Source organism: Nerophis lumbriciformis, linkage group LG05 (genome assembly GCF_033978685.3).
Source record: "Nerophis lumbriciformis linkage group LG05, RoL_Nlum_v2.1, whole genome shotgun sequence".
Taxonomy (NCBI): Eukaryota; Metazoa; Chordata; class Actinopteri; order Syngnathiformes; family Syngnathidae; genus Nerophis; species Nerophis lumbriciformis.
In genome coordinates, this window is record NC_084552.2 from 24948177 (window position 1) to 24975570 (window position 27394).

General features: G+C 40.8%; 1 protein-coding gene across 1 annotated transcript; it reads left to right on the plus strand.

Moving 5' to 3' along the window:
- The first annotated feature begins 9057 nt into the window (after window positions 1-9057).
- On the plus strand, window positions 9058-27357 carry nat8l (N-acetyltransferase 8-like). The gene is made up of 3 exons (XM_061961024.2): window positions 9058-9511; window positions 10260-10424; window positions 22134-27357. The coding sequence occupies exons 1-3, from the start codon at window positions 9217-9219 to the stop codon at window positions 22499-22501; spliced, it is 828 nt and encodes a 275-aa protein (XP_061817008.1). The 5' UTR covers window positions 9058-9216; the 3' UTR covers window positions 22502-27357.
- Window positions 27358-27394: the final 37 nt, after the last annotated feature.

Below are 27394 nucleotides of genomic sequence, written 5' to 3' on the forward strand. Positions count from 1 at the left end.
TACTTTGTTTTAGCAATTAAGAACATTTTAGTTGTTTTTATCCTTCTTTGTGGGGACATTGTTGATTGTCATGTCATGTTTGGATGTACATTGTGGACGCCGTCTTGGCTTCACAGTAAGTCTTTGCTGTCGTCCAGCATTCTGTTTTTGTTTACTTAGTAGCCAGTTCAGTTTTAGTTTCGTTCTGCATAGCCTTCCCTAAGCTTCAATGCCTTTTCTTAGGGGCACTCACCTTTTGTTTATTATTGGTTTAAGCATTAGATACCCTTTTACCTGCACGCTGTTTCCAACATCTACAAAGCAATTAGCTATTGGCTGCCACCTACTGATATGGAAGAGTATTACACGGTTACTCTGCCAAGCTCTAGACAGCACAGACACTCAACAACAACACATCATTTGCAGACTATGATTACTGGTTTGCAAAAAATATTTTTTACCCCAAATAGGTGAAATTAGATAATCTCCCACGGCACACCAGACTGTATCTCACGGCACACTAGTGTGCCGCGGCACAGTGGTTGAAAAACACTGGTCTATATCATATCTGCACATCCACACCTGTACATGCAGGACTTTCGGAGGTAGTAGTCCTTTGTTCCATTAAAAGCCAAGGAGTCCATTCAAAATCTGATCAAAGAGTTGCCGTTGATATTTCATTCTCTTAAACTTGCAAGCAAAATATTTTATTGCTCGCTATTTAGCTCTCGCCATAGCTAACTGGAGGACCCCCATCATTAAGAAACAAAGGATGCTGCCAATAGAGGTGCCTTTGTTTCATAATATACACATCACTAACAAACAAAATGTTCCTAACCCACTAAGTTGTTTTTTATAGTTAATTATTTATACCATTTGTAATAGTTTATTATTATTATCATTATAGTTTTTTTTCTTAAAAAAGTAAAATTTGAAAAGTTAGTTTCATATGGATGCTACATGTTTAAAGCTAATAATGCTAGTTTTACAATTTATTTACTTTTATTAGTTAGTCACTATTATGGTGGCATATTACAAGAGTTTTAAACCATGTTTTTTTTAAGAGAGCATTGTAAACACACTCTGGCTTAAATTATACTGTATTATTTTTATTTGCCTTGGAAAAATATATTTTTCTGTTCATTTTTGCCATATTTTATTTATTTAATATTGAAAGATAGCAATACTATTGACATACGTATTTAACCAGTGCTACAGAATTGTCACTACAAATCACCTTTAGCTTCAGAATACAGTACATGATTCACTACTTAATTTGATGTTTTGTGTACTTACTTATACCATTTGTAATACACTTTATACATTTTTATTTCGTAAAAAGGCTAACATTTGAAAAACAAGTTTGTGTTGATGTGAAATGTTTAAAGCTGATTTGCTCCATCTGCTGAATATTTGCTGAATGTTCACATATATTCATCTCACTGGTTATTGCTTTTGACTATAGTACATGCCCAAGGTTGAGAATTTAAACTACAAACCCCTTTTCCATATGAGTTGGGATATTGTGTTGGATGTAAATATAAACGGAATACAATGATTTGCAAATCCTTTTCAACCCATATTCAATTGAATGCACTACACAGACAAAATATTTGATGTTCAAACTCATAAACTTTATTTTTTTTTTGCAAATAATAATTAACTTAGAATTTCATGGCTGCAACACGTGCCAAAGTAGTTGGTAAAGGGCATGTTCACCACTGTGTTACATGGCCTTTCCTTTTAACAACACTCAGTAAACGTTTGGGAACTGAGGAGATACATTTTTTAAGCTTCTCAGGTGGAATTCTTTCCCATTCTTGCTTGATGTACAGCTTAAGTTGTTCAACAGTCCGGGGGCCTCCGTTGTGGTATTTTAGGCTTCATAATGCGCCACACATTTTCAATGGGAGACAGGTCTGGACTACAGGCAGGCCAGTCTAGTACCCACACTCTTTTACTATGAAGCCACGTTGATGTAACACGTGGCTTGGCATTGTCTTGCTGAAATAAGCAGGGGCGTCCGTGGTAATGTTGCTTGGATGGCAACATATGTTGCTCCAGAACCTGTATGTACCTTTCAGCATTAATGACGCCTTCACAGATGTGTAAGTTACCCATGTCTTGGGCCCCCCATACCATCACAGATGCTGGCTTTTCAACTTTGCACCTATGACAATCCGGATGGTTCTTTTCCTCTTTGGTCCGGAGGACACAACGTCCACAGTTTCCAAAAACAATTTGAAATGCGGACTCGTCAGAACACAGAACACTTTTCCACTTTGCATCAGTCCATCTTAGATGAGCTCAGGCCCAGCGAAGCTGACGGCGTTTCTGGGTGTTGTTGATAAACGGTTTTCGCCTTGCATAGGAGAGTTTTAACTTGCACTTACAGATGTAGCGACCAACTGTAGTTACTGACAGTGGGTTTCTGAAGTGTTCCTGAGCCAATGTGGTGATATCCTTTACACACTGATGTCGCTTGTATGCAGTACAGCCTGAGGGATCGAAGGTCACGGGCTTAGCTGCTTACGTGCAGTGATTTCTCCAGATTCTCTGAACCCTTTGATGATTTTACGGACCGTAGATGGTGAAATCCCTAAATTCCTTGCAATAGCTGGTTGAGAAAGGTTTTTCTTAAACTGTTCAACAATTTGCTCACGCATTTGTTGACAAAGTGGTGACCCTCGCCCCATCCTTGTTTGTGAATGACTGAGCATTTCATGGAATCTACTTTTATACTCAATCATGGCACCCACCTGTTCCCAATTTGCCTGTTCACCTGTGGGATGTTCCAAATAAGTGTTTGATGAGCATTCCTCAACTTTATCAGTATTTATTGCCACCTTTCCCAACTTCTTTGTCACGTGTTGCTGGCATCAAATTCTAAAGTTAATGATTATTTGCAACAAAAAAAAAATGTTTATCAGTTTGAACATCAAATATGTTGTCTTTGTAGCATACTCAACTGAATATGGGTTGAAAATGATTTGCAAATCATTGTATTCCGTTTATATTTACATCTAACACAATTTCCCAACTCATATGGAAACGGGGTTTGTACTTGGGGTGGCCCTGTTTGCCGATGTTGTGTGCCCATTGAACTTTTAATTATTAACACCTGAGGGAAGAGGCTGTCACCTGACTTCAAAGGAGTTCATGTAATTAGATGCACCTGCCACCATTTTAATTATGACACAGCATTTTCTGTATGATTTGTTGAAAAACTTAATACCGATCGATGTCTGATTGTAGCCAAACGCTTCGAGATATAGACTTTTCGAACACACCGTGAGTGCCTCAAGGATTTGGGGAATATTCCAGTGTTCTTGGACTTCCGATAAGTGGAAAAATGGCCGCATTTGAGCGAGTTGGAAAATGTGAATTTTGGGGGTTTCGAGAGCCGACATTAAACATTGGAGTCAATGAGATATTTTGCTGACTTTTTTGGCTTTGAGGGTAAACTGAAGCGAAATGGGACACATGACCTACATAAAAGTGACATTTTCTGAGAGAGGACATATGAGTCTACGTTTTCACCGAAACACATGACTGTGGGAAGAAAGACGTGGCCGTGGGGACAGAATGTTTGCAAAAAAACCATCTATTTACGCTCTCTCACCTAAGCTAGAGTGCGCCGTTCGTTGACTTTAATGGGGAAAGTCTAAAAATCCTGGCCGCGCTTGCCTTCTTCCAATGGCCTTCCAGCCAAAACCAAACATTGGACGTAAAAACGTTTTAGCCAGGGTTAAAGTAGACAAGTGTGTGAACAAAATGAGACGTTAAGCACAGAGCTACGTGAATGTACGGCTGAGCTACAAGAGGAGGTAATCTTGTCTTGTTTTCTGTTTGACTCAAGCAAATCCTCCATTATAAGGGTAATGTAGAAGTTAAATTGGGCCATTTTTTTTTTTTTAAGTCCTAAATAGCATCATCTTGTTAACACGATAAAAAGCGCTGTCGGCACGAGCGAGACCTTTCCGACGGTATAAGATATGGTTTGTTGGCTGGTTCGTCTCGCATTAATCGCAGCAGAATAACATATGAAGAAGAATAAAGAGAAAACCAAGCAATATTAATATGGGCCGCTTGCATTGCAGCAGGCCCATAACAAGCAAACCAAAACATTTAAACAATGTTTGCATTTGAACACATACTTCCAAGCTTGAATTTGAACATATGACTATAGTCGTTGTCAGGGGGGCCCTTTCAGCTATGGATGCCCTAGGCCAGGGGTATCAAACTCGTTTTCATTGAGGGCCACGTTGCAGTTTTGGCTGCCCTCAGTGGGCCGGCCGCTTGTAACATTAATAAAAGAAACACATGTATAAGGATTAGCCGCATGATATTGTCACACGATTACTCGTGCATTTGATTAGGAAATGTATATTTTACCTACACTGTAAGAAGAAAAAAAATCTGTGGATTTTGCGGTCCAAAAAATGGCATAATTTTACCATAAAATTTACAGTAAAATGGTCACACTCTATTGTACTTTAAAATTCTGGTGAGTGAGCTGCCAGTTTTTTTGTATAAAAAATGTAGTTGCTGATTTCACAGTGTATTACTGTAAATGTATAAATGGTACAACAGTAGGATTCTGAAGACCGAGCTGTTTCAAAAATATATATTGTCATGTTTACAGTGTACAATTTGATGGATAACTTGCTTTGAAATCAACCAATCAATCAATTAATGTTTATTTATATAGCCCTAAATCACAAGCATCTCAAAGGGCTGCACAAGCCACAACGACATCCTCGGTACAGAGCCCACATAAGGGCAAGGAAAAACTCACCCAAGTGGGACGTCGATGTGAAGGACTATGAGAAACCTTGGAGAGGACCGCATATGTGGGTACCCCCCCCCTCGAGGGGAGACCGAAAGCAATGGATGTCGAGTGGGTCTGACATAATATTGTGAGAGTACAGTCCATAGTGGATCCAACATAATAGTGAGAGTCCAGTCCATAGTGGGGCCAGCAGGAATCATAAAGGCTAAGTAGATATTTACGCATGTTTTTACCGCAAAAATGTTTCCAATGTATGATAATAGAATATCTGTTGCATTATTAGATGGATAAAGTTTAAAATATATATAATTGCATGCAGTGCCTGTCTTTTTCCCCCGTCAAAATAAAAAAAAAAAAGAGAGAAAGATAAACTACTTTATTGATGCGTATTATTTCCAGGCTTTCATGGGCCATTGAAAATGATGTGGCGGGCCATATCTGGCCCCCGGGCCTTGAGTTTGACATCAGTGCCCTGTAGGCAATTGCCTACCTGGTTACGACGGGCCTGAAAAAGAGATTCCACAAAATGGCACATTCTGAAGACACATTCAGAAAGTGGCCTGAAGACGGTCTAAAACAAAAATCTACTGAATGTGCATTTTTGACCAGAGCACCACCATTACGCCACAAGAAAGTGTTATAAAGCAACACCAAATGGTCCCTAGTGTGTGAAATACTAGGCCTACTCAGTGGTTATACCAAAGACGGCCGAGTCATACCAAAGACTATAAAAATGGGACCCATTACCTCCCTGCTTGGCACTCAGCATCACCAAAAATGATTCCCGGGCACGGCAACCGCTGCTGCCCACTGCTACCCTCACCTTCCAGGGGGTGAACAAGGGTGATGGGTCAAATGCAGAGAATAATTTTGCCACACCTAGTGTGTGTGTGACAATCGTTGGTACTTTAACTTTAATGTGAGTGTGAGTGTTGTCTGTCTATCTGTGTTGGCCCTGCGATGAGGTGGCGACTTGTCCAGAGTGTACACTGCCTTCCGCCCAAATGCAGCTGAGATAGGCTCCAGTGACCCCGAAAGGGACAAGCGGCAGAAAATGGATGGATGGATGGAAAAAAAACCTAATGTTGTCAAGACTTGGACTATGGGTTGTTTGTTTTCCCGAGACGCAAGTAAAGCTGGATCGGACATGGCTTGGAGGTGAGTACATATTTATTTAAACACTAACAAACTACAAAAAAGGAAGCAAACAAAAGGCGCACACAATGGCGGAGAACAAACTTGACTTATGAAACCAAAAGACTAGCACAAAGGCAATTAACTATGACCATGAAACAAAAACACTTACTGTGGCATGGCATGAAGCATGAACTATAGTAGACAGGAATATCATGGGTAGCAGAGGTAGTATGGATAATGTCACCAGGACGATCAACAGAAACAGACAGGCTTAAGTAGCAGTGACATGATTAGTGACAGGTGCGCGAGTGCAAAGCGTGAGACAGGGGCGTGACATGAGGACAGGTGAAAACTAATGGGTAGTCATGGAAACAACAACAATGGAGCGTAAACAGAAACTAAAGAGTCCAATAACTAAACAAAACAAAACATGACTAAAACAAAACATGATCACACATACATAACAAATGTGAACATTTGATAGTTGCATCATGAAACAACATGCTTGGATCATGTTATTTACAGCTGCACAGTTGAGGTACTGTTTTGTTTTTCTTTGTGTGTAATTTCATAACAAGAAAGGTAAAGATTTACAATTAAAAAAAACAAAACTTTATGCTCGCAAGTCAATCAAAGCGCTACATCCGATAGAGGGCAGCAGTGGTGACAAGATTTTAATTTTCATTTCATTTTTATTTATCTCCTTCATTGATGTGCAGCTTTGATCGATAGACAGTTATACCACAATTATTCAATTATACATTTACACACCAATGCCTGAGAAGGAGCAGGATGAAGAAAAATCTTATATTTTCCTGCCCCCTTCAACATAATACGTAGTCTTACTTAATGATATCATATAAACCAACAATTACATTCAAATATAACAAAAACAAACAAAAAAACACAACAAGTGCAAAACTTCATGAAATACAAACCGAACAAAAAAAACAAAAGTAGCAATATACACCTCATGGGATGATACAAAACAAATAAAAAAACAGGCAAAAAATTAGTAAAATTAAAGCTGCAAGCAGCGATGGACGGGACCGACTTTGACGGAGCATAAAATCCAAACCGAAGCTGTAATTAAAACTCTTTCGTCAACTTTTAATCAGAAGGGTTCAATCTCTCTCCTGTGCTAGTTTGAAGCCAACACGACAAACGCGCTCAGAGGAGATAATTTTTGAAAAAAGGTGACCGGTTTTTACAAAACTTTTGTTTTGAAGGGGTAATTGCAAACTTCCTGTTGATTTTTGCTGGGGGTTGTCAATACATGAAATGTAGGTCTAAATGAGACCTACATAGAAGTTTTTGTTTCATGTCTCTACGACATTTCTACTGGAAGTTACAGGCAGTTTTGTCTGTGTTTTCTTCCTAGGGGGCGCTATAGCGCACTTTTGAGTTTTGGGCTTGGGTTTTTTATTAGATCGCAATTTTTGCCAGTCCTGATGTGTGTGTCCAGTTTGGTGAGTTTTGAAGCATGTTAAGGGGGTCAAATTATAGCTCAAAGAGGCAAAAGTGACTGTTTTTACAAAACTTTTGTTTTGAAGGGGGAATTGCAAACTTCCTGTTGATTTTTGCTGAAGGATGTCAGTGTATGAAATCTAGGTTTAAGTGAGACCCACATAGAGGTTTTTGTTTCATGTCTCTTCGACATTCCTAGTGGGAGTTACAGGCAGTTTTGTCTGTGTTTTCTTCCTAGGGGGCACTAGAGCGCAATTTTGAGTTTTGGGGTTGTTGTTTTTTTATTAGATCGCAATTTTTTCCAGTCCTGATGTGTGTGTCCAGTTTGGTGAGTTTTGAAGCATGTTAAGGGGGTCAAATTATAGCTCAAAGAGGAAAAAGTGACTGTTTTTACAAAACTTTTGTTTTGAAGGGGGAATTGCAAACTTCCTGTTGATTTTTGCTGAAGGATGCCAGTGTATGAAATCTAGGTCTAAGTGAGACCTACATAGAGGTTTTTGTTTCATGTCTCTACGACATTCCTACTGGAAGTTACAGGCAGTTTTGTCTGTGTTTTCTTCCTAGGGGGCGCTAGAGCGCAATTTTGAGTTTTTTTTTTATTTATTTATTTTTTATTATTAGATCGCAATTTTTTCCAGTCCTGATGTGTGTGTCCAGTTTGGTGAGTTTTGAAGCATGTTAAGGAGGTCAAATTATAGCTCAAAGAGGAAAAAGTGACTGTTTTTACAAAACTTTTGTTTTGAAGGGGGAATTGCAAACTTCCTGTTGATTTTTGCTGAAGGATGCCAGTGTATGAAATCTAGGTTAAGTGAGACCTACATAGACATTTTTGTTTCATGTCTCTCCGACATTCCTAGTGGGAGTTACAGGCAGTTTTGTCTGTGTTTTCTTCCTAGGGGGCGCAATTTTGAGTTTTGGGGCTAGGTTTTTTGATTAGATCGCAATTTTCGCCAGTCCTGATGTGTGTATCAAATTATATATGGTGAGTTTTGAAGCATGTTAAGGGGGTCAAATTACAGCTCAAAGAGGCAGCGGTATAATAAAGAATAATACAACCTTACAATTACAATAGGGTCCTCTGTCCCAAAGGGACATTGCGGTCCTTAATAATAAATATAAAGCAAGATGCATTCTTTTGGACGACAAATGTCCAAAATAGGAGCTTTTTCTTTTAAATTTATTTATTTATTTTAAATAAAACCTTGTTCTCTGCTGAAAAGGAGGAGTCCGATAAGAGTGGCTGGTGTTGTAATAGAGTGATGTGCAACATTTAGACCTATTTATATGAAGAACAGCAACAACAAGGGATGCGTTCATGCCGGTTTCAGGCGGTGTGCATCACGACCTCCGCAGTAACAGAGCATCAGACGCACGCACGCACGCGTGCAGCGCACTGCGGTGCAGGACGCACCTCATGGGGGGCCAACGCAGCGCATCAATGTTGACATGGGGACGTCCATAAGTAGCATCATCTACGTATGGCGCATCGGCATGGAGCACCCCAGCCCCATCCCACCCCTCCGCATCGACCCAAATACGCTGGTTCAGATGCAATAAAAAGCGCGTCTCTCCTCTCCTCCTCCTCAATCCATCAGCATCTCCCGGCCACCAATCACAGAAACCCCCCCGCAGGACCTCCATCCACACGCCCTTCCCCGCCTATAAATACAGCTGCTGGTGCGCCGGCCAGCCTTGGTCGCCAGAATCGCTCAGGGTTGCAGCACAGCCACCCCCATCCATCCCTTCCTCTTCCGTCTTCTCCCCCATCCATCTTCATTTTTGAGCAGGGACGCCATCCTCACATTCACTGTGTACAAAACGTGCCTGCTTGGTTTTTTTGCATGCATTGTTCGTCTCCCAAAATGGTTTGCGAGACTAAAATAGTAGCGGATGAACACGATGCTATACCTGGGAGCAAAAAGGAGGCGCCCATGATGTGGAGCGCCTCCGCGTCCGGCCCGAGTGAGGCCAAAGACGCGCGGCGGGACGCGGTCTTCATCCGCGAGTTCGAGCGCGGCGACCAGGAGGAGGTGCGGCGCATCTTTTACGAGGGCATCATGGAGAGGATACCGAACACTGCGTTTAGGGGGCTCCGGCAGCAAAGCAGAACCCAGTTTTTGTACGCTCTTCTCACAGGTAAGTTGGCGCCCTTTCTACCTCGATTCAAACTTACGAATACAAAGATGACTTTACCAGTCTTTTCTTTATTTTACACGATATCTGAAAAGGTTTGATGGTGTGTTGCAACACCGGCATTCAACAAAAGGCATGGTCAGGCGCGCGGCGCATGCGCAAACGTGTGGCAATGAATGGGTGAATAAGGAGTGCTGTCTTTTGGGCTGTTTTTTGTCAGCAAATCCTCCCAATCTGCACATTGGCAGTATTTTTTTTTAAAAATACACAAAAAATACGACATGCAGCATAAACCTACCATCCATCCATCCATCCTTTACCTTTACGCCCCCTAGCGTTACATTTGTGTAACTAGTCCTACAGCAGAACCTATACAAACCCTTATGTCATGGGGGTGTCCAAATTTTTTCCACCGAGGGCAGTAAAATTAAACTATGAGAGGATGCAACTTTTATATGTATATGTGTATATAAATATCTATACACATATATATGCTATCAGCATTTCAGCCTTTTCGCTTTACATTGTGCCTTTTTTCTCTCGGTTTCCTATTTTTTAAATTTGCATTCCTACAATGGGTTGATGAATAACAAAAAATGGCCCCCGGGCCGCTTTTTGTAAACCCTGTCTTATACAGTATGTCGACCCCAAAAAACCTCCTGTGCATTAACTGCCCTGCCTGGCACAAATCAAACATGTGATTCTCTTTTCTGACAGGTTTCCTTTGTTTTTACCTTCCGTTTCTCTCTAGTAATGTGCTTTTCTATGACCAAATCCTTCACACTGACCTGCTGCGCCCCGCTCGTCCTCATGGGCGCTCGCTACTACTACAGCTGGAAAGTCATCCACAGCTATCTGGATCACGCCCTGCACACCGACATGGCTGACATTGAGGCCTATTACATGAAACCCACAGGTAAGACCCCGACTTGTGTGCGTCATGACACAGTAGTCAAATGTGGCTCGGCAGGCGATGCATGCTCTACCATTGTTTCAAAAGTTTCAAGAGGGAAATGTCATTTAAAAAAAAACTAACTCACGCGCAAATTGTAAGTGGGGAAGTAAATGTTGAAATGTGCCGCCCCTCCTCCCAGCATTTTTTTTCTCCTTCCCCCCACTTGAAGGCCTGATGGCAGGAGGGTCTGCATCACCACTGATCCGCCAAGGAGGAAGAAACTGCTGAGCCGCACTTCCTCCAGTAAAGTCAATCAAATTCTTGTGAGATTCCCCCTCCAAAAATCATAACCAAAGCAAGTTATTAGTTAAGCCTTTGTCTTCCTGTGTGGCCACAAGCTGAGTAATCTACGACATGCACTATAATTATTGCTGCAGGACCATCGTGGTTTAGTCGACGGGAGGGTGGCGTAGGGGGTGTTCAGGCATCACTGCTCTCGGACAATGCAAGCTGAGATGGAAGGGTGGGGCTCCAGGGGGGCGGGCCAGCACCTGAACACGCCAGCAATGTCATTGGTTTAGTTAGTGCCTATCATTTAGGGAGGAATTGTGGTTAAAGAGTTCACATTTTTATTGCCGTTTGCTTGCTTAAAGTTAGTAGGATTAGTAAATAAATAACTGCTCGACTGGGAAACTTTGTGACGAGAGCAGGGGGCAAAGGTCAAGGGTGCAAATACTGTTTACAAGCGTTACATTTTTCTCAATTATGCAGGAAATGAGTAGTTCGTTATTGATTCAGATTAAAATTGTGGAGCTACTTTCACATTATCCATATGACTGTCTTTATCGTAATTTTTTTTGTAAAAAAAAAAAAAAAAAGACTAAATCCAAACCCAAAACACAAGCACAAGCCCAGTTTACTGGACACGTCTCGTTGGGGGAAAATGCATTTAGTCACATTTATTAGTGCCGAGTTGTGGTCAAAATGCTTTGGAAGACATGCTAAAATACATTTAATACATATTTCCTCAAAGTTTAAAAGTCAGCTGTTTGATGGCAGCCATGTTTTAAACAATCTTTCTCAAATCTTACACACACACGCCTGTTCGTCCTCTAATGGTGATTGAGCTAATCAGCCTCAAGTTCAAGCGGTGGTTTTGTGGAGTTGTGTGAGAAATGTCAAGGCAAATTGACTAATGAGGCTTAAACTTTGGGTTTGACAGAAAAGTAATAGCCTGGGCAACAGAGGGTGCATGTTTTGACAAATTGTCGCCCTTTTGCGTGCAGCAGTTCAGGAGTAGAAGCGTTACATAAATTAGGGTACTATTTATTTCGCGTGACTGTACATGTTTGTGTAATATGAGCTGTGTTGTTATGCTACACATTACACTGCAATCATGGGACTGCAACACACGAGTGATGAGGGTCTGCAAATCAAAGCAAGGGGTCAATTATTACATGTTATAGCATCTGTGTAAAAAGAGATGCTGTCTTAAAAGTGGATTTGGACCCCTTAGTGCTCGTGGCAGCAAGTTTTCAGGACACATGGTAAAAGTTATGGATATATCTTATACTCTTTGTGAAGTTGGTCCCCCTTGCCATTGTATATATCAAAATAAAACAGCCAATTGTTTATGCTGTCAAGGTTTTTAGGTACAATAATTCTAAAATACATGTTCTGACTAGTGACGTCATCCAGCCCTCCCCATTGTGTCCAAATGTCTCCAAACTTGTCCCAAACGTTTGTGCTACCCCTCAAAAAAAAAAAGTTGCTATTATCATTTTAATATTCTGCATCCGTAGTGATGCAGGGATCGGTAACGACATATCAAGACCTGATACCAAATCTTTATGCTCGGAAATCAATATATTGATATTTTGATACATCAGTTATTTCATCTCCACAAACAGCCATGACGCTGTGTGATATTTGTCAAAAATGTCTAGGGAACAAACATCGTTAAACACATGTTGAATTACAACCCGGAATACTACAGGGAGGATCGATGTAAATATCGGTAGTTCAATACCAAGGTGGGTATTGGGATGGGATTGACACTAGTTTGATGTGATCAATACTTTTTTTTGCAGTTTCTCAACATTATACGTCCAGCAAATTCCTGGATTTACTTCAGAGATTGTGTTTTGCATAATCTGGGCAAACACACCTGTGCCCTTCTCTGCTGCTCCCCCAGGTACACCTAGCCTCTTCTCTGCCAGAAAAAGCGGACAATCAGCACTAAGAGCAGCCTGTTATATTTTTTTATTTTGTTGCAATTATTGTTCCATTATTGTTATTTTGGACTAGTGTATTTATAGTATCAATATTGGGATGGATCCTCTCACACTTAGTATTCAGTGTGATAGTTCAACATGATGTGTTTAACAATGTTTGTTCCCTACTAAATTTTGACAAACACATTGTCTTGGCTGTTTGTGTGGATGAAATAACTTAACACTTTTACAATCGGCCCTCGTTTTTACAGGCTGACTGACAGAGAGCAGTTTGCCGCTGCGCTTACACACTTACTTACCCAGGCGGAAGAAAAAGTAGTTCTCATCCACCGTGTATTATAATGTAGTTACTTTCCAATGTGTTCCTGTTAATGATACATATGGCTTAAAAAAAATGATGTATCAAAGTATCCATATGTGGATTTGAGAATTGATTTTCCAGCATAATGATCTGGTACCAGAGTTATTGATAATGTCAATATCGAGCAACACATCCCTACGGATGTGAATAATAATAAAATGTTATTACAATTTAAGCCATAGTAGCACAAATGTTTGAGATTTGGACAAGGTGTGGGGGCTGTGAAAATGTATCTCACAATTACTGAAGAACCTTAACAGCACAAACAAACATTCTTACGTCACAAACCAGCACAGATGTTGTACAAACGAAAGGCAGTGGTACTTTAATATTTGCAATGATAAGAGGGGCCAACTTCACTCAGCTCTCCTACTTGCCTGGGGCGGCGGGGCTCAAATGGTAGAGCGGCCGCCCAACAACCTGAGGGTTTGAATCCATTGCTGCGGTGTCCTTGGGGGAAGACACTTCCCAGTGCTGGTGTATGCATGTGAATGAACGTTTGGTGGTGGTCGGAGAAACTGTATGCGCAAATTGGCAGCCACATTTCAGTCTACCCCAGGGCAGTTGTGGCTACAAATATAACTTATACAATCAATGTGGAGCGAATGAAAAATGCGTTCTCAGTTCTCACTGTAAAGGGTTTTGTTGTTATTATTACCTCTGCATCCGACAAAATGCAGCACTCGCAGGCTCCAATCTCCTCGTCTTCCTCCCCCTGCCATGGGAGAAATCATAGATCAATAGAGTGATCAATATTTGTCAATTAAGGACAAGCATAGTAAGAACCGACGTCATGGCACAGTGAGCGGCTTAGAAAGTGGATGTAATAAAATGAGCTGGAGCTTTGTTAGCTGCCAGTGATACATGCTCACTGTTTAATGAGGAGTCCCTCCAAGACCCCAGTGTGACAAGATTAGCTACTGAGGAGCTTCTTTTACTACCTGCTGCGCTTAATTTAGCTCTGCGCTAAATAACATGTTGGAAAATCTTGTAAAGTAGAAAGTACATACAGAAAGGTGGCTGAGATTAGTAACAATGTGACGTGAGGACCCGTTTTGCTCTTCTTTGATGCAAGAGCTTAAACCGGAGCAAAGAAAAAGCCAGATGCTAATATAACGAGAGGTGTCCACGGTTGTCCATCAATATTAGGAGGTCCATTAGGAGATCCAGGCTTGCCGTGCATGCAACAACAGGGTTACCATACTCCTTCTAATAAGCTTGTGTACCATCCTCATGATTCTACTGCTGTTCAATCAACATATAATGTTGTTTTACCTATCCAAAAGCACCGGCAACAGGTTTTTAATCATCTAAAGAAAGTGTAGTCAATCAATAATAGCACATTGATCTAAAAAGTCAATACAAAATAACTGCATTTAAAGCCCGATAATCCTATCTGATCATAAGTTTACATGCACCCATTACTGGCATAAATATCATTTTAAGTAATACTGTTTTGTTCAAACAACATATCCTTTTTATTTGCTGGTAAAGAGAAATTGCAGTCAGTCATGGTCAATAAAAAAAGCTCCTTGTCTTGTAAAGTCAAACATGCAGCACAAGTTATTTTTATTTGATCTTATTTCACCTTTATTTTACCAGGAAAGATCAAGTGAGAACAGCTTCTAATTTACAATGATGACCAGGCAAGAGGCCCCAGCAAAAGCAAACCCACTACCCCACCAAAAAAAACGCCAAAAATAAAGACGACACAACTATACAATCAATAAAAAAAGACTAAGACGTCAAAAACATCGTAAATAACTACTAGTGTGTATAGAAATAGAAACAAGAGCGAGAATAAACATGTACAACAACCAGCTAAGGCCAGTTGGAATTTCTGTTTGAGCAAGTGGAATGGTGGAAGAGTTGAACGTTTGAGGGAGTGTTGAAGGGCGTTCCAGTCACATTCTGCAGCATAATAAAAGTTTTTGGCCAAGAACAGTGCGGCTTTTGGGCTAGACAGAGTAATGATGTCACTGGATCTTAAGTGATAATTATTATGGGAAAGGTGCAACAGGTAAGAGAGGTATTGAGGTGATAGTCTCTAAGACAAACAAGAGCCAGTGATGAAGCCGCCTCGTGTGGTGGAAGGGCTGTCAGTTTGTACAGATCACAATGGTGGGTAGGAAAAAGCAGACCAGAGGCAAAACGGATGGCTGAATGGTGGAGAGCATCCAGTCCACTGAGGGCACACTTGGAGGCCATTTTATAGATGACATCTCCATAATCAAACAGGCAGTATGGTCTTCTTCCCTAGAATATAGGCTTACAAGAGCCTTGACACCTTGATAGACTCCAAACTCCAGCATCAGTCTATCAGAAAAGCAAGAACAAATACCTCTCAGCTTTTAGAGTATGGCTTGTCTGGAACAAATTGCCTGATGGGACATCGGTCTGTAAAAGAGATGATTTGCTCAGCGATGCAAACTTTTCCTGGTTTAGGCAGGCAAAAGCAGCCTTGCCTTACTCTGTCCAGAAGAGGCCTGACTCTTTCTTCTCTGCTACATCCAGGTCATTAACGATCTTCAAGGAGTTTTTCAAGTTGGCTTATTATTTATTGGCACTTTGGTTTTTCTTGCAAAAAACATGTTAATCCTTAGAAAGCAAAGGCGTTGACTAAAATATTAGCGGTTTTATTAGAGGTAGTGTTAACATATTATTCATCTTGCTGGTAGATTTGTCTAATGCTTTAATATATTATGTGTATTATCGTTGTTTTAATGTATTTACATCATGTCTGTGTGAATGTTGATGTATGTATGAGAGAGACAGACTCCCTCGCAATTTCCTTCGGGATTAATAAGTGACCTTACCTGGATTGACATGGCTTCATTTCTTCAGCAGTGGTGTCATGGGGGACAGACGTCGTTCATCTGTAGTTCTCAGATTTGTGAACGCTGCCATTCTCAAAACATGTTGTCAACGAACGGTGAAAAGTACTTCATAGGACTCCGGTTTCTACAAATGTATCAACAAAATACATTTTTTTAAGAAAAATAAGTCAAGATGTACATTGTATAGTCAAAAACAGTTCAAATACATCATCAAGGGTCCCTAATTTTACATGACATTCAAACCTATGATCAGTATGTAAACATGTGACCCAAACAGTCAATTACCAGTACTTTCTCGGTGTGATATGGTAGAGGCACATCTTGCATCTTTGCGTAAAGCCCCACCAATGTCCCTTCCCCCCAATGACCTTCGACCCCGGCAGAGAGGCAGGACAGGTTGCGCTCGTGAACAGTGGCATGCGCACACAGTAAAGTGTAGTGTGTGCAAATTGTGTTGCATGCATGCGCTTTCCATACAAACAGACCTTAGATGCATTGGGCAGGGGAGGCAGTAAAGATAATGCGAACTAATGGACGGGCGCAGGATGTGGAACTTCCTCAACCTGGAGTACATTTCGCTCTAAATTGTAATTTTGTGTCTTATGCAGCCCTCAGTTTGCACACTAAAGAGGGGACTGTTGATGTGTGAGCACGTCAATTCATACATGCACTTTGACGCGAGGAGGAGGGCGTGCCTGGAGAAAAGTTGACAGCATAAAACTGACATATTTTGAGTGTTACACGGTAATACGAGATTGCTGCACTTTAGAAAAGCAATGAAGAATGGACAAATGGATGCAGTCTTTCTTTCTTCCCTCGATCTTGCTTGGAAGTCATCAGTATTACCTGCCTCCCCTCCACCCTTCTCGCCTCTTCTCAAAATGTAGGTCCTGGCAACCATAACGGATCCTTTCAAGATTTAAATATGACGGACTACACTACTCTATAAGGTTATTTAATGACAATAGAGATTTAAAAATGAAAAAGGGCAATATAGTGCTATAAGAAATTCATATGCAACAAAATCAATCCATCAAAGGGAACATATATGATAATTGTCTGATCTACATTTAACACACTTATATGTGGTATAGATAATACACAATGTATTGGATATGCTTTGGTGTAAATTTAGCGTTCATCTTGCTTCAGTCACATTCATAATGCGTTTTTTTGAGGAATTCCGAGATTTCAAAGGAAACCCTCTACGCCCCAGTCTTTCTAAAAAATAATGTATTGTTTGGAAAATGTACACTGTTAAATACATAGCTTGATGACAAACATCACCGCTATTGTTTTTCAGTCACGGTCAAAAAAATCTTTAGGCTACCTCAGCAGTCCCCCCTTTCTTAAACTTACGTTTTGACATTATGTATTTACCCCGCGGGATAATACGAATTTCTCTTCTGTAATCTGTTTGTGTTTTCTCCGTGTGTTTGATGTTTGGCTTTTGCGCCGGAATTGTGCCCTTATATGGGAATTAAGGGCATTTACGTATGCAAATTACAGAATTAAGGGTTGTTTACATATGCATATTGGGGTAATAATGGTGTGTTTATATGCAAATTATGATAGACACGCACGCGCTAACCATTTGGCATTCAGCAACTTAAGAATAGCAGGTGGGAACAATTTGGCCGTTTAAGAACACGTCATGAGTTTGAATGGACTCCTCTTAGGAAATCACTTAGGAAATATAAGAGGAAAAGTTAGGAACTTATTGCTGAATGGGGCCCAATGACCGGAATGTTTTAGTGGAGATCTGCTTTTTAAATACAGTCTAATTTACATGTTGCCATTCATATAATTCCAACCATTCCAGTCGGGCGAAAGGTGGGGTACAACGTGGACAAGTCGCTACCTCATCGCAGGGCCATCACAGACACACAGAATAGACAACATTTACACACAAGGGCCAATTTAGTGTGATTAAACAACCTGCACTAGAAACAAATGCATACTTAGATATAGGATGCACATGAATAATACAAAATGTGAGTTGTGTATGCCAACATTGTGTTAATGCTGTGGCAAAACAAGCGTATTACCTTTGTTTAGGTTGAAATGAGCTATGAAAATAAATGTTACAATAAAAAGCAGCAAAAACAAAGTAGCTCACTGAAATTTTTATTTTGTAAATGTAGCTCACACAAGAAAAAAGGTTGATGACTCGTGGTATAGATTCGCTGGTCACAACATTAGGTACACCTGCACACTCTAGAATCGAAACGGAGTATCGTAAAATTATACAGCATTTATCTCACTGCATACTGCCAGAAAGTCCGGTAAGAATGCATGAACTTTATGATTTGACTCGTTAAACAGAAGTATCCAACATTGTAACAACATTTCTAATTCATAAAATAAGTCATAGGTCCCACTTTAAAGCTTAGAGGGCACTTGCGTTTGTGTTCGGTCATTCCTAGTTCAAACCTTAAGGATACGCACAGAAAAAAAGAACAACGTCACCGCGCAAGGGTGGTATTTGAAGTGATTTATGCTTTAGATCAACTGTTCAAACTTTTTTTTGGTAATTTTTATATTTTCTGGCCATGTTTTGTATCCTTCCGTATGCGTATGTACTGAAAATGAAAGACAATCAAAGTCAACATTTTCTTTGGTCTGTGCTAAGGTTTTTTGCACTTATAATTGCGACAAATGTAGACATTTATTTATCTATCAAATCTGATCGCTTAAACCACTAATGGTAACATAAGATGGCCAGTGGTGTTTTTGTTATATTTTTTGGTTTGAAAAAGGATTAGTTGAGCAAGTTGTGAATGTCGCCATTAAACAAGATTAAATTAGACTGCAATTTCTGCATGAGCGTTTAATAACAAGCAGTTATTAAGCCCGCATCGCTTCTCTGAGCTGGGATGTCAAGAAGCCTTGACGCCCTTCAGTTGGAGTACGTGTGTGGTTGTAACAAGTGTGGCCGAGAAGAAGCGTACTGGCTTGGCGTGCATGCTTTGACTGTGTTGTCTTCATTCCTGGCACTGGCTCAGGTCAGACAGATGGTCAGGAGGGCATTGGAAGAGCAAATGCCCGCCTCATCCCTTCCTATCACTGCAAAACCTTTGTGTCAGTGTGGGGTGGGTATGTTAGAATGTAATTAACAAAAAACATTTTTGTTTTTTTAATAAGGCTGTAATTTTCCACATTTGCTGGTTTTCTACAATGTTCCACGGGTTCATAAAAAATTAGCCACGGTCCAGGACGCACTTTGTAGCACAATCGCTCGTCAGATGCTGGGCTGCACACTTGTGGAGGTGCCCTGCATGCTTCCCCACCTCGACACCAAGGCAGTAGTAATGCACACTCCCCGGGCTAGTATGGTGCCATGCATGTCTGGATCTCCGCTTCCACGACAAATCCTTTTGTGACCACTTGTGTTAGATTACATGATGCAAGAACCACATCCTGTCTTTCATTTTTAATGGTCCACCTCTGTAGGAATAGAAGACTCCATGCTGAAATTTCAGAATATGAATACATTTACCCTTAAGGGGTTTGAATACTCGCTAAACAGGCAACAATGAGCCCTCCTGCTCTGCCCTTTTAGTCTGTGGCAAACCAGCTGGACATGAACTGTGTTTAGAAACTTAGTTACAATGCATACTGCTATTTTACAGGTGGCAGCAAATCTATTTGTGGTGGTCCAAAGTGTATTTGCCGTTGGAAATCAGACGTTGGAAACACTGATATTATATAAGTTACAGAGGTTCCACAATAGTATATTGGAACTCTGTTGGCCTGAAATGATGCTAAAATATAGACATGATGAAATTCAGAAGCCTTACTGAAAACACACCATTTTGTGTGTCTGTAGCTTATCAATCAATCAAAGTTTATTTATATAGCCCTTAATCACAAGTGTCTCAAAGGGCTGCACAAGCCACAACGACATCCTCTGCTCAGATCCCACATCACGGCAAGAAAAAACTCAACCCGATGGGCACAATGAGAAACCTCGAAGAGGGCCGCAGATGTGGGGACCCCCCACCCTGGGCAACCGGTGCAATGGATGTCGAGTGGATCTAAATGCTAATGACCTCTGTTTATCCTCACCAAGAAGTGCTATTGCGCACTATTTTTTTACATGTACACAATAACGCTGCACTTGTTTAATGTACCGTAATAGATGCCACATATATCACATATAACAACATGACATTAAAGGGGAAATTCCTGTTTTTCCCCACAATCATTATAAAAGACGATGGATGGATTAATGCATGGATTAATTAATTAATTAATCCATGCATTAATGAATGAACGAATTAATGGATTAATGCATTTTAAATATTAATAAACGTAAATAAAAGACCGCTTACAGTGCAGCCATAGGGAGCTCCACTATTTTGACCATAAAATCCAATAAATAACCATTGAAAAAGCGCCAACAATACTCCACTTATATTTCGTGACTTGAATATTAACCAAGTATTCGTGATATTGTTATTATAAGCGCTAACGCAGACAAACTATTTATAGCGGCGACGTAAATGCTTCCGTCTGCTGTTTCCTCTATTCTCTGCGCCATGTAAGTTTATTGTAGATCATAAATAATGCCTCTCCCCTGAAAAGTAGATGGCTGAAGACATAATCTGACGACTTTGGGCACATTTCCCAAGAAAAGAAAAGAAAAGAACGACACGAAAAGCGCTTCTTACTCCCCCGCACTCCATCCCGTTCCTTCATGAGGATTATGAGACTTTCTTAATCAAAATGGGAATATATAAACATCCTAGCAGTTGCCATCCTAATGACAACAGACCTTGTACAGTAAGTGATGTTTAAATGCTTGTTGGCTCTCATGAAGACTGCAGTGAGCAGAAATCAGTGATAGAGAGAAAAAAAAAAAGCTAACATTTTGATGCATTTTTTAAATTAATTAGCACATTTTAAGCATATGCTTAAAATGTTCAAAATACATAAATATTAAATGTTATTATAAATGTGCCCGGTACTACATTACATCATGTATATAAAACTTTAATGGATGTGTTTGTATTTTTTTTAAGGGCTCAATAGGCAGAATTGAACGTCCCCAATATGCTCCACTGTAAGCGGACCTTGATCAAATGTATTTAATATTTAGAATGCATTAAAAAAATCCATCCGTCGTCATGTCTTTCACAATGATTGTGAACGGTAGGCAAAAATCCCCAAAAGTGCAGTTCCCCTGTTAGGAGTGGGACAGGAGAAAACAAATGTCAGCAAAACTAGCATAGCTCTGTGAGCTACAGTGCAAACATTACATTCACATTTTACCAGTAACATCATGCCAGGTTAGCCTATTTGCTGAGGAAAAACTAAATTAAATAACATACAGCTCCCACGTCTGGAGCCGACTGACGGACCAGCTGTATTTTATAAAATAGGATAGGATAGTTTATTTTTCCCATAATGAGGAAAGTATGTAAAGAAAGAAAAACATAAGAATAAAACTAAAAATAAGTAATAAACAATAATACATATTGTGCACTATGTATAGAGAAAAATGTGTGGTTAAGTCTGTTTACAAATATGCCTTCCATGAAGTGTTAACAGGGCATACTCAACAGAGGAAATATATTTTTCCTTCATGTCATGAGAGGTCGTAGTTTGAGTACCTATCTCAGAAGTGACGTAACCTCTACTAAGTGAGGTGATAGATTTGTATCATGTTTGTGTCTCTCAGGCTCGAGAGACACATTGCTACATCATTGAGTAGTTCCATTCGCACAATAGGGAACTTTTAAGATCCATGCATTTCCCCCACAACTGAACCATGCAATGCGCCAGCAAGGAGGAAAATTGATCAAAATAAGGATTCAAAGATCATTAGGCAATTTGTTTTTGCAATCTGCCATTCATGGACTCATGGAATCATTTGCTCAGTTACCGACACAATGCGTTTGAGCATAATACCATGTAACCACTTGCTGGATATGAATACATCTGACAATAAAAATAGGGAAGGTTAGGAAGGGTCTTTTTCCTTAAAATATTACATAGTTTGTGCAGCTGAACGCAGCACGCACTCAAGTACCATGTTTGTTTGACTTTGAAAGCAGTTTTTTTTCAGGTGGTAGAATATTGTCTGCTAATATTTGCATCTGACATGAACTAATTTGGCATGTCACCCCTTTGTTTCACCAGTGCATGCTTGATGGAGTACAGTCTCTTGCTGTCTTTACTATAACAAACACATTTTACGCTAAGCGTCTTTGTAGTGTACTGAGACACACTCCCTGCAATAACTGACAGTCTGTGGCCGTAATAAACTAACTCAGTGTGTCTCATCCCTCCTCAGGCTCTTGTTTCTGGGTAGCAGTGCTGGACGGATGTGTCGTGGGCATCGTGGCGGCACAAGGCCGTGAGGATGACAACGCGGTGGAGCTGCGACGCATGTCCGTGGATTCTCGTTACCGCGGCAAAGGCATTGCCAAGGCCCTGGGTAGACGTGTTCTGGAGTTTGCGGTGCGCAACAACTACGGCTCCGTGGTACTGGGCACCACAGCCGTTAAGATGGCCGCCCATAAGCTGTACGAGTCGCTCGGCTTCCGCCGAACAGGCCAGAGCGATGACTACAGGCTTCCTGGTATGAGCCGCTCGGCACTGGAGAGGCTCTTCTTCCAGATCCGATACAGCCGGTACCGCTTGCAGCTCCGTGAGGAGTGAGAGGTGAAAGGGAGAGATGGAGGAAGAAAGGGACAGAGAGAGGGAGCGACGACCCCCTCCCATCCTACATCTGAGAGCCCCTCCTCTCTTCTGACAGCTTTTATTTATTTCTTTTAGGCATAATTACATACGTTTTCAATTTTTCAGTCACTAACATCGACAATACTTATGTTGTCTTTATAGTATTGTTTGACATTCCTTTTTGTTTTCCTCCATTTTCATTATTATCAATCTGTTTTGGCATCCTTACTACCTTTTTCTTCCTTCCATCCGAGAAAAATCAGCATTAGTTGTGGACATCACATGATCAATACCCTCATTCTTCACTATTCCCGAGTGAATCCCCCCCACACGCACAACACGCCCTTCCCTGATTGGTCCGCTGCAAGATGCATCAGGCAGGTTTAGACTCAGCTAAGAGAGGAAAAGGGGTGAGGGGTGGGGGGACGTGGCTTCCCTGAATATGTATGGTGTGTGTACTTGGTCCACACATATCACATAATTTGGCTTTCGACGCCATATTAAAGCAGAGCAAAGAGTGTGACCACCATGGTGAGGAAGACAGATAGAAGGATGAGCACAGTGGGTGCATCATTCATCTCTCTCACCATTTTGGTTCTGGTCTCTTGAGCTGCCCTAATACACAATTCAACATTTATTCAAATAATATAATAATAACAATAGTATTACTGGACAGCATTATTTATAGTACTATATGTTGCAATATGCAATTATCTGCCAGATAAAGCAACAGAGGCTTTTAAACCACACTGACATGGGATAGTAGAGACATGACAACGAGCAATATTTATACAACTTCAGCACAATAAAGCCAGCAGAGTTCATGATCTAACCTAAAATGAGTCAACTATCAAATGCATACAAATATAAAAACGACATCTCCCTTCCTCCCGTTCACAAAACTGTCTGCAACCCTGGGCCGAGACCCTACACCCCCATAACCACTAACCTTTGACCCTGACCCCACCCATTTCCCACCATCTCTGCATGAGATACAACGCCTTGCTGCACTGCTTTTATTATGAAAGCTTACTGGGGCCCCTAGAACTTTACTCAAACCCTCAGATGCTATCTGGGCAGTTTGATGTTCTGCTGCCTCCAGGTCGGACTATTGACTGGATGTATGAGTGTGTGAGTGTGTGCACACTCACCAAAAGCAACGCTGCCTGGATGACATCTTGCCCGCCTGCCAAGCAACTGCGGAATGCAAAAAGCAATGCAATGTGGCATGCCTAAGTACCCAGTGTGAGCAGCGCCTACCCTGTGGCGGGGAGAAAATCAATTAATATATATTTATATATGCCATATATAAATATATATGTACGGTATGTGAAGAAAAAGTATTGTTACTTTTTTTTAGATTTTCAATAATAACAACGTGAAACATTTGCATGAAAAATGTTTTCAAAACATGGTAAAGGGTGCCAAATGGTCTATACACAGCCAGAGCTTGTAAATCTTTCAAGAGGCTACCAATTACTAGAGAGTAATCGTAGCAGCCAGGCAAATGGTGAAAGGTTTACTGCAGGATCGTGACATTCTGTTGCCGGTAGCCATTTTGTGACTATCATGCTGAAACAGTGTTTCTAAATGAGGCGAAGTGGGGTGGGTTGCATGGACACTCGCATGTTTAGACTTACACAAGCCACAGCACCTAACGCCCCAAAATGAACCTCCAGCTAAATGTCAAAATATATACTAAATACTAAATACAAACACATATACTCGCTACGGGCTATGACTTTTGTGAGTGAGCATCCGTTCTTTAAAACTCCATAATGTTGTACAAAGCAAAATGCACGAGGAGCATCAACAAACATGACAGAGACATTGGGATTCAGCTTTGTCAAGGGAAAAGCGTCCAATTTTGAAATGTGCCTGAGGCTTTCCAGATTAGAATGTCATACCAAAATTGTACAGAGTACACTTTATCTCACGTAACACTGAGCATCATTACACAGTATGAATGTCTAGAACAAGAGGCGGCCTTCGCAGAGGTAGATTGTAAAGGCGACGGTGAGCCATTTGCGCTATTGCCTAGCTCAGTTCTTGCATGATGACATTTACAAATGAGAGTACATTAATTCTGAACACATAATTTAGAATTCTTTATGCACTGAAATCAAACACAGGGGTTCAAATAACACGTGAACTGGACAGCCTCAAGTAGCTTAAGGGTGATTTTTCAACTGTAAAGTGCACTACAATTTTTGTCTATGTCTATTCACTACTCGACAGGAATGCCATGTCAAGACCTATGCCCCTGGGAGCCGGTTTGTAGTAATGTGTAGAAAAGGTTCTGCTGATATACAATCTCACTTCTGTCATGAGGTTTGCTTGAGTGCGCGGGTGCTTTCAGAATCAGAATCAGAATCAGCTTTATTGTCATTACGCAAGGTAACGAGATTGAGGCCATTCCATACAGTGCGATGTGTGCATGCTAGAAAAACAATGTGCAAATATATTTCCAATTGCTTTGAAAGGTGGGCTGCATCGAGAGCCCTCCCCTGATGGAGAGGCATCATTTACGTGCTCTACAATCCACTATACTGCACAAACTTTTTTGTTTAAAATGAGGAAATCCTCAACAGTGACCAAAACCACTTTAAGAAAGAAATTATTACAAGGTCAGTATGTTAACATAAAAGTGCACAAATGTACAGATGCTGCAGGTTGTGAAAGGCAATGTCCCCTAAAAAGCATGAATGTAAACTTGCGATATTGTTTTTTTGTTGTTTTTTTGCATTTACTTTAAGGGGGCACAGAGTAAAAGTAAGTTAAGTAGTTATTAACATACATTAGATGTTAGAGATCATGTATGATTGTAAATATGCGCTATTATTATTTGCCGTAATTTGCGTCAGTGGTGTCTTAGGAAGAAGGCTGCCATGTGGAAATTTTCCAACGTCTGAAGATGGCGAGGATCTTGGGGAGGAATGTGGCACATTAGCGGTTGGGGGTGGGAGGTGGGGGCTGGATATGCTGCAACAAGGATGACATGGACTCCTCTCTCTCTCTCTCTCCCTCCACCTCTGGTGAGGATGCCGCTTTACTGCGGCTCATACAAAAACGGACTCACTCTGGACTGAGGCCACAGGTGCCAAGAACACTTCAGCACTTGTAGCACAACTGTGTCTTGACTTAAAACACAGGTCCTTTTGATTTGGCCTTTTGTTTGCTGTGAGGAATATGGATACCGTTTCTGTCATCGGCACCCATGCAGGACACAGTCATTGCACCATCTTTAATTCATACTGACCAACAGCTATTTTTAGGGGTTGGAAATCCAATGCTAAATGTGACAGTAACATTATTATTCTTTGTGTTGCCATTTTGTGTTCAAAATGGTTGTATTTTCTATTATTTTTGAGGAAAGAATTGTGTCCACGTGCCATTCAGTCAAGCAATAAATATGACGAAGTAGGCAAACTACAAACGACTGACAGATTCGATCATAAATGTGAAATGCTGCAATGATGTTATATCTCATATATATTACCACTCACGATTGAGTCTTAAGGGGTGTTTGGATTGAATTCTCTTTTGTATTTTCCTTTTTTTACTTTTCTGTTGGAGTATACACAAATGTACCTCTGCATATTTGTACAGATGTCAAAAAGAAAAGGTGGATTTGTTGATGATGGTTGTCCAAGCAGACAGGGAAAAGATTGTGTCACTGAAAGTGTAAAGTCATGTTTCGAAGGTTTTTGTTGAACCACTACTATTCGGGGGAGAAATCAACCAAAAAAATTCAACTCTTAACTTTGTTGACTTTTCTTACGAGTAAGATTCAAAGTCGTGTTTTGAATCTGTAAGTTAGTAACTGTAAAGTTGTACATTGTTTTGTAAATAGCGTCCGAGGGCTGGTTTTTACCCACTTTATAACAGAAGCTGTAAATGTAAAATAAAATTATATTTTAAATTTATCTAGGGCACTAATTATCCAGTAATGCAGGTGTCTTCATCTGTATTACCTCACAATGATCCCATAGTAATGACTTCCGGCCACTTTCAGGGGCCGGGCTGCACACCATCTTGACCCAGGGCTCCACGCCCTCCACCTTCCTTGTCTGCTTGAACTCTGGAGATGTCAAAGTGAGCTTAGCACAGTCAAAAAGCAACACTGCTCGCTTCCTTCCCACACCAGCCATGAAAGTCAAACTAGCGAGATGCTGCGATGCCATGAGGCTCTCTCTGTCCTGTCATGACTGCTGTCTTGTTGCCAGGAAACACAGCACAGCACGGCGGGGAACTGATCTGCAGCCACACTGATAGGATGCGGCCAGGTCAAATACATGGCCATGACGGGGGAATGGACAGAGGAACTAGCTGATGGGTGGAAGGCTAGACTTTTAAATTGCAACTGAGGGAACTTTGTAATTGGGGCATAAGTGAGCTGTAGGGGGAGGTGGCGCATTTATGGAATGGTGTGGAATTTGAGGAAAAAAGAGGCCCATTGCGACTGAAGGTAGGAAGTTAGTTGCACTTGAGGTCCCACTGACTAATAGGGTTTGTGCAAAAGGGATGAGAGCCCAAAACACAAAGCACAGTTCATATAAAAAGATGGGATGGGAGTGGTGAGGGGGTCAAGTAACATGTCAGGGAATTCGTTGCTGGTTAAGCCACTCTGCTTTAACCTCAGTGGCTGCATTGAATCAGTTCCCTTAATGCCGTACCATCACACTGGAAATGACACTATGGGATTATGAGCCCTTCTTTTTTTTACAATGACAACTGAACACTGTATAGATTTAAAGATGGAATTCCCTGCATTATGATGAACGTGGATGTATATATAATGTATCAATAAAAAATGACCATGCATTGAGCTTTTACATGTTGCAGTAGCAAAGTTATTTCTTAGCATCATTA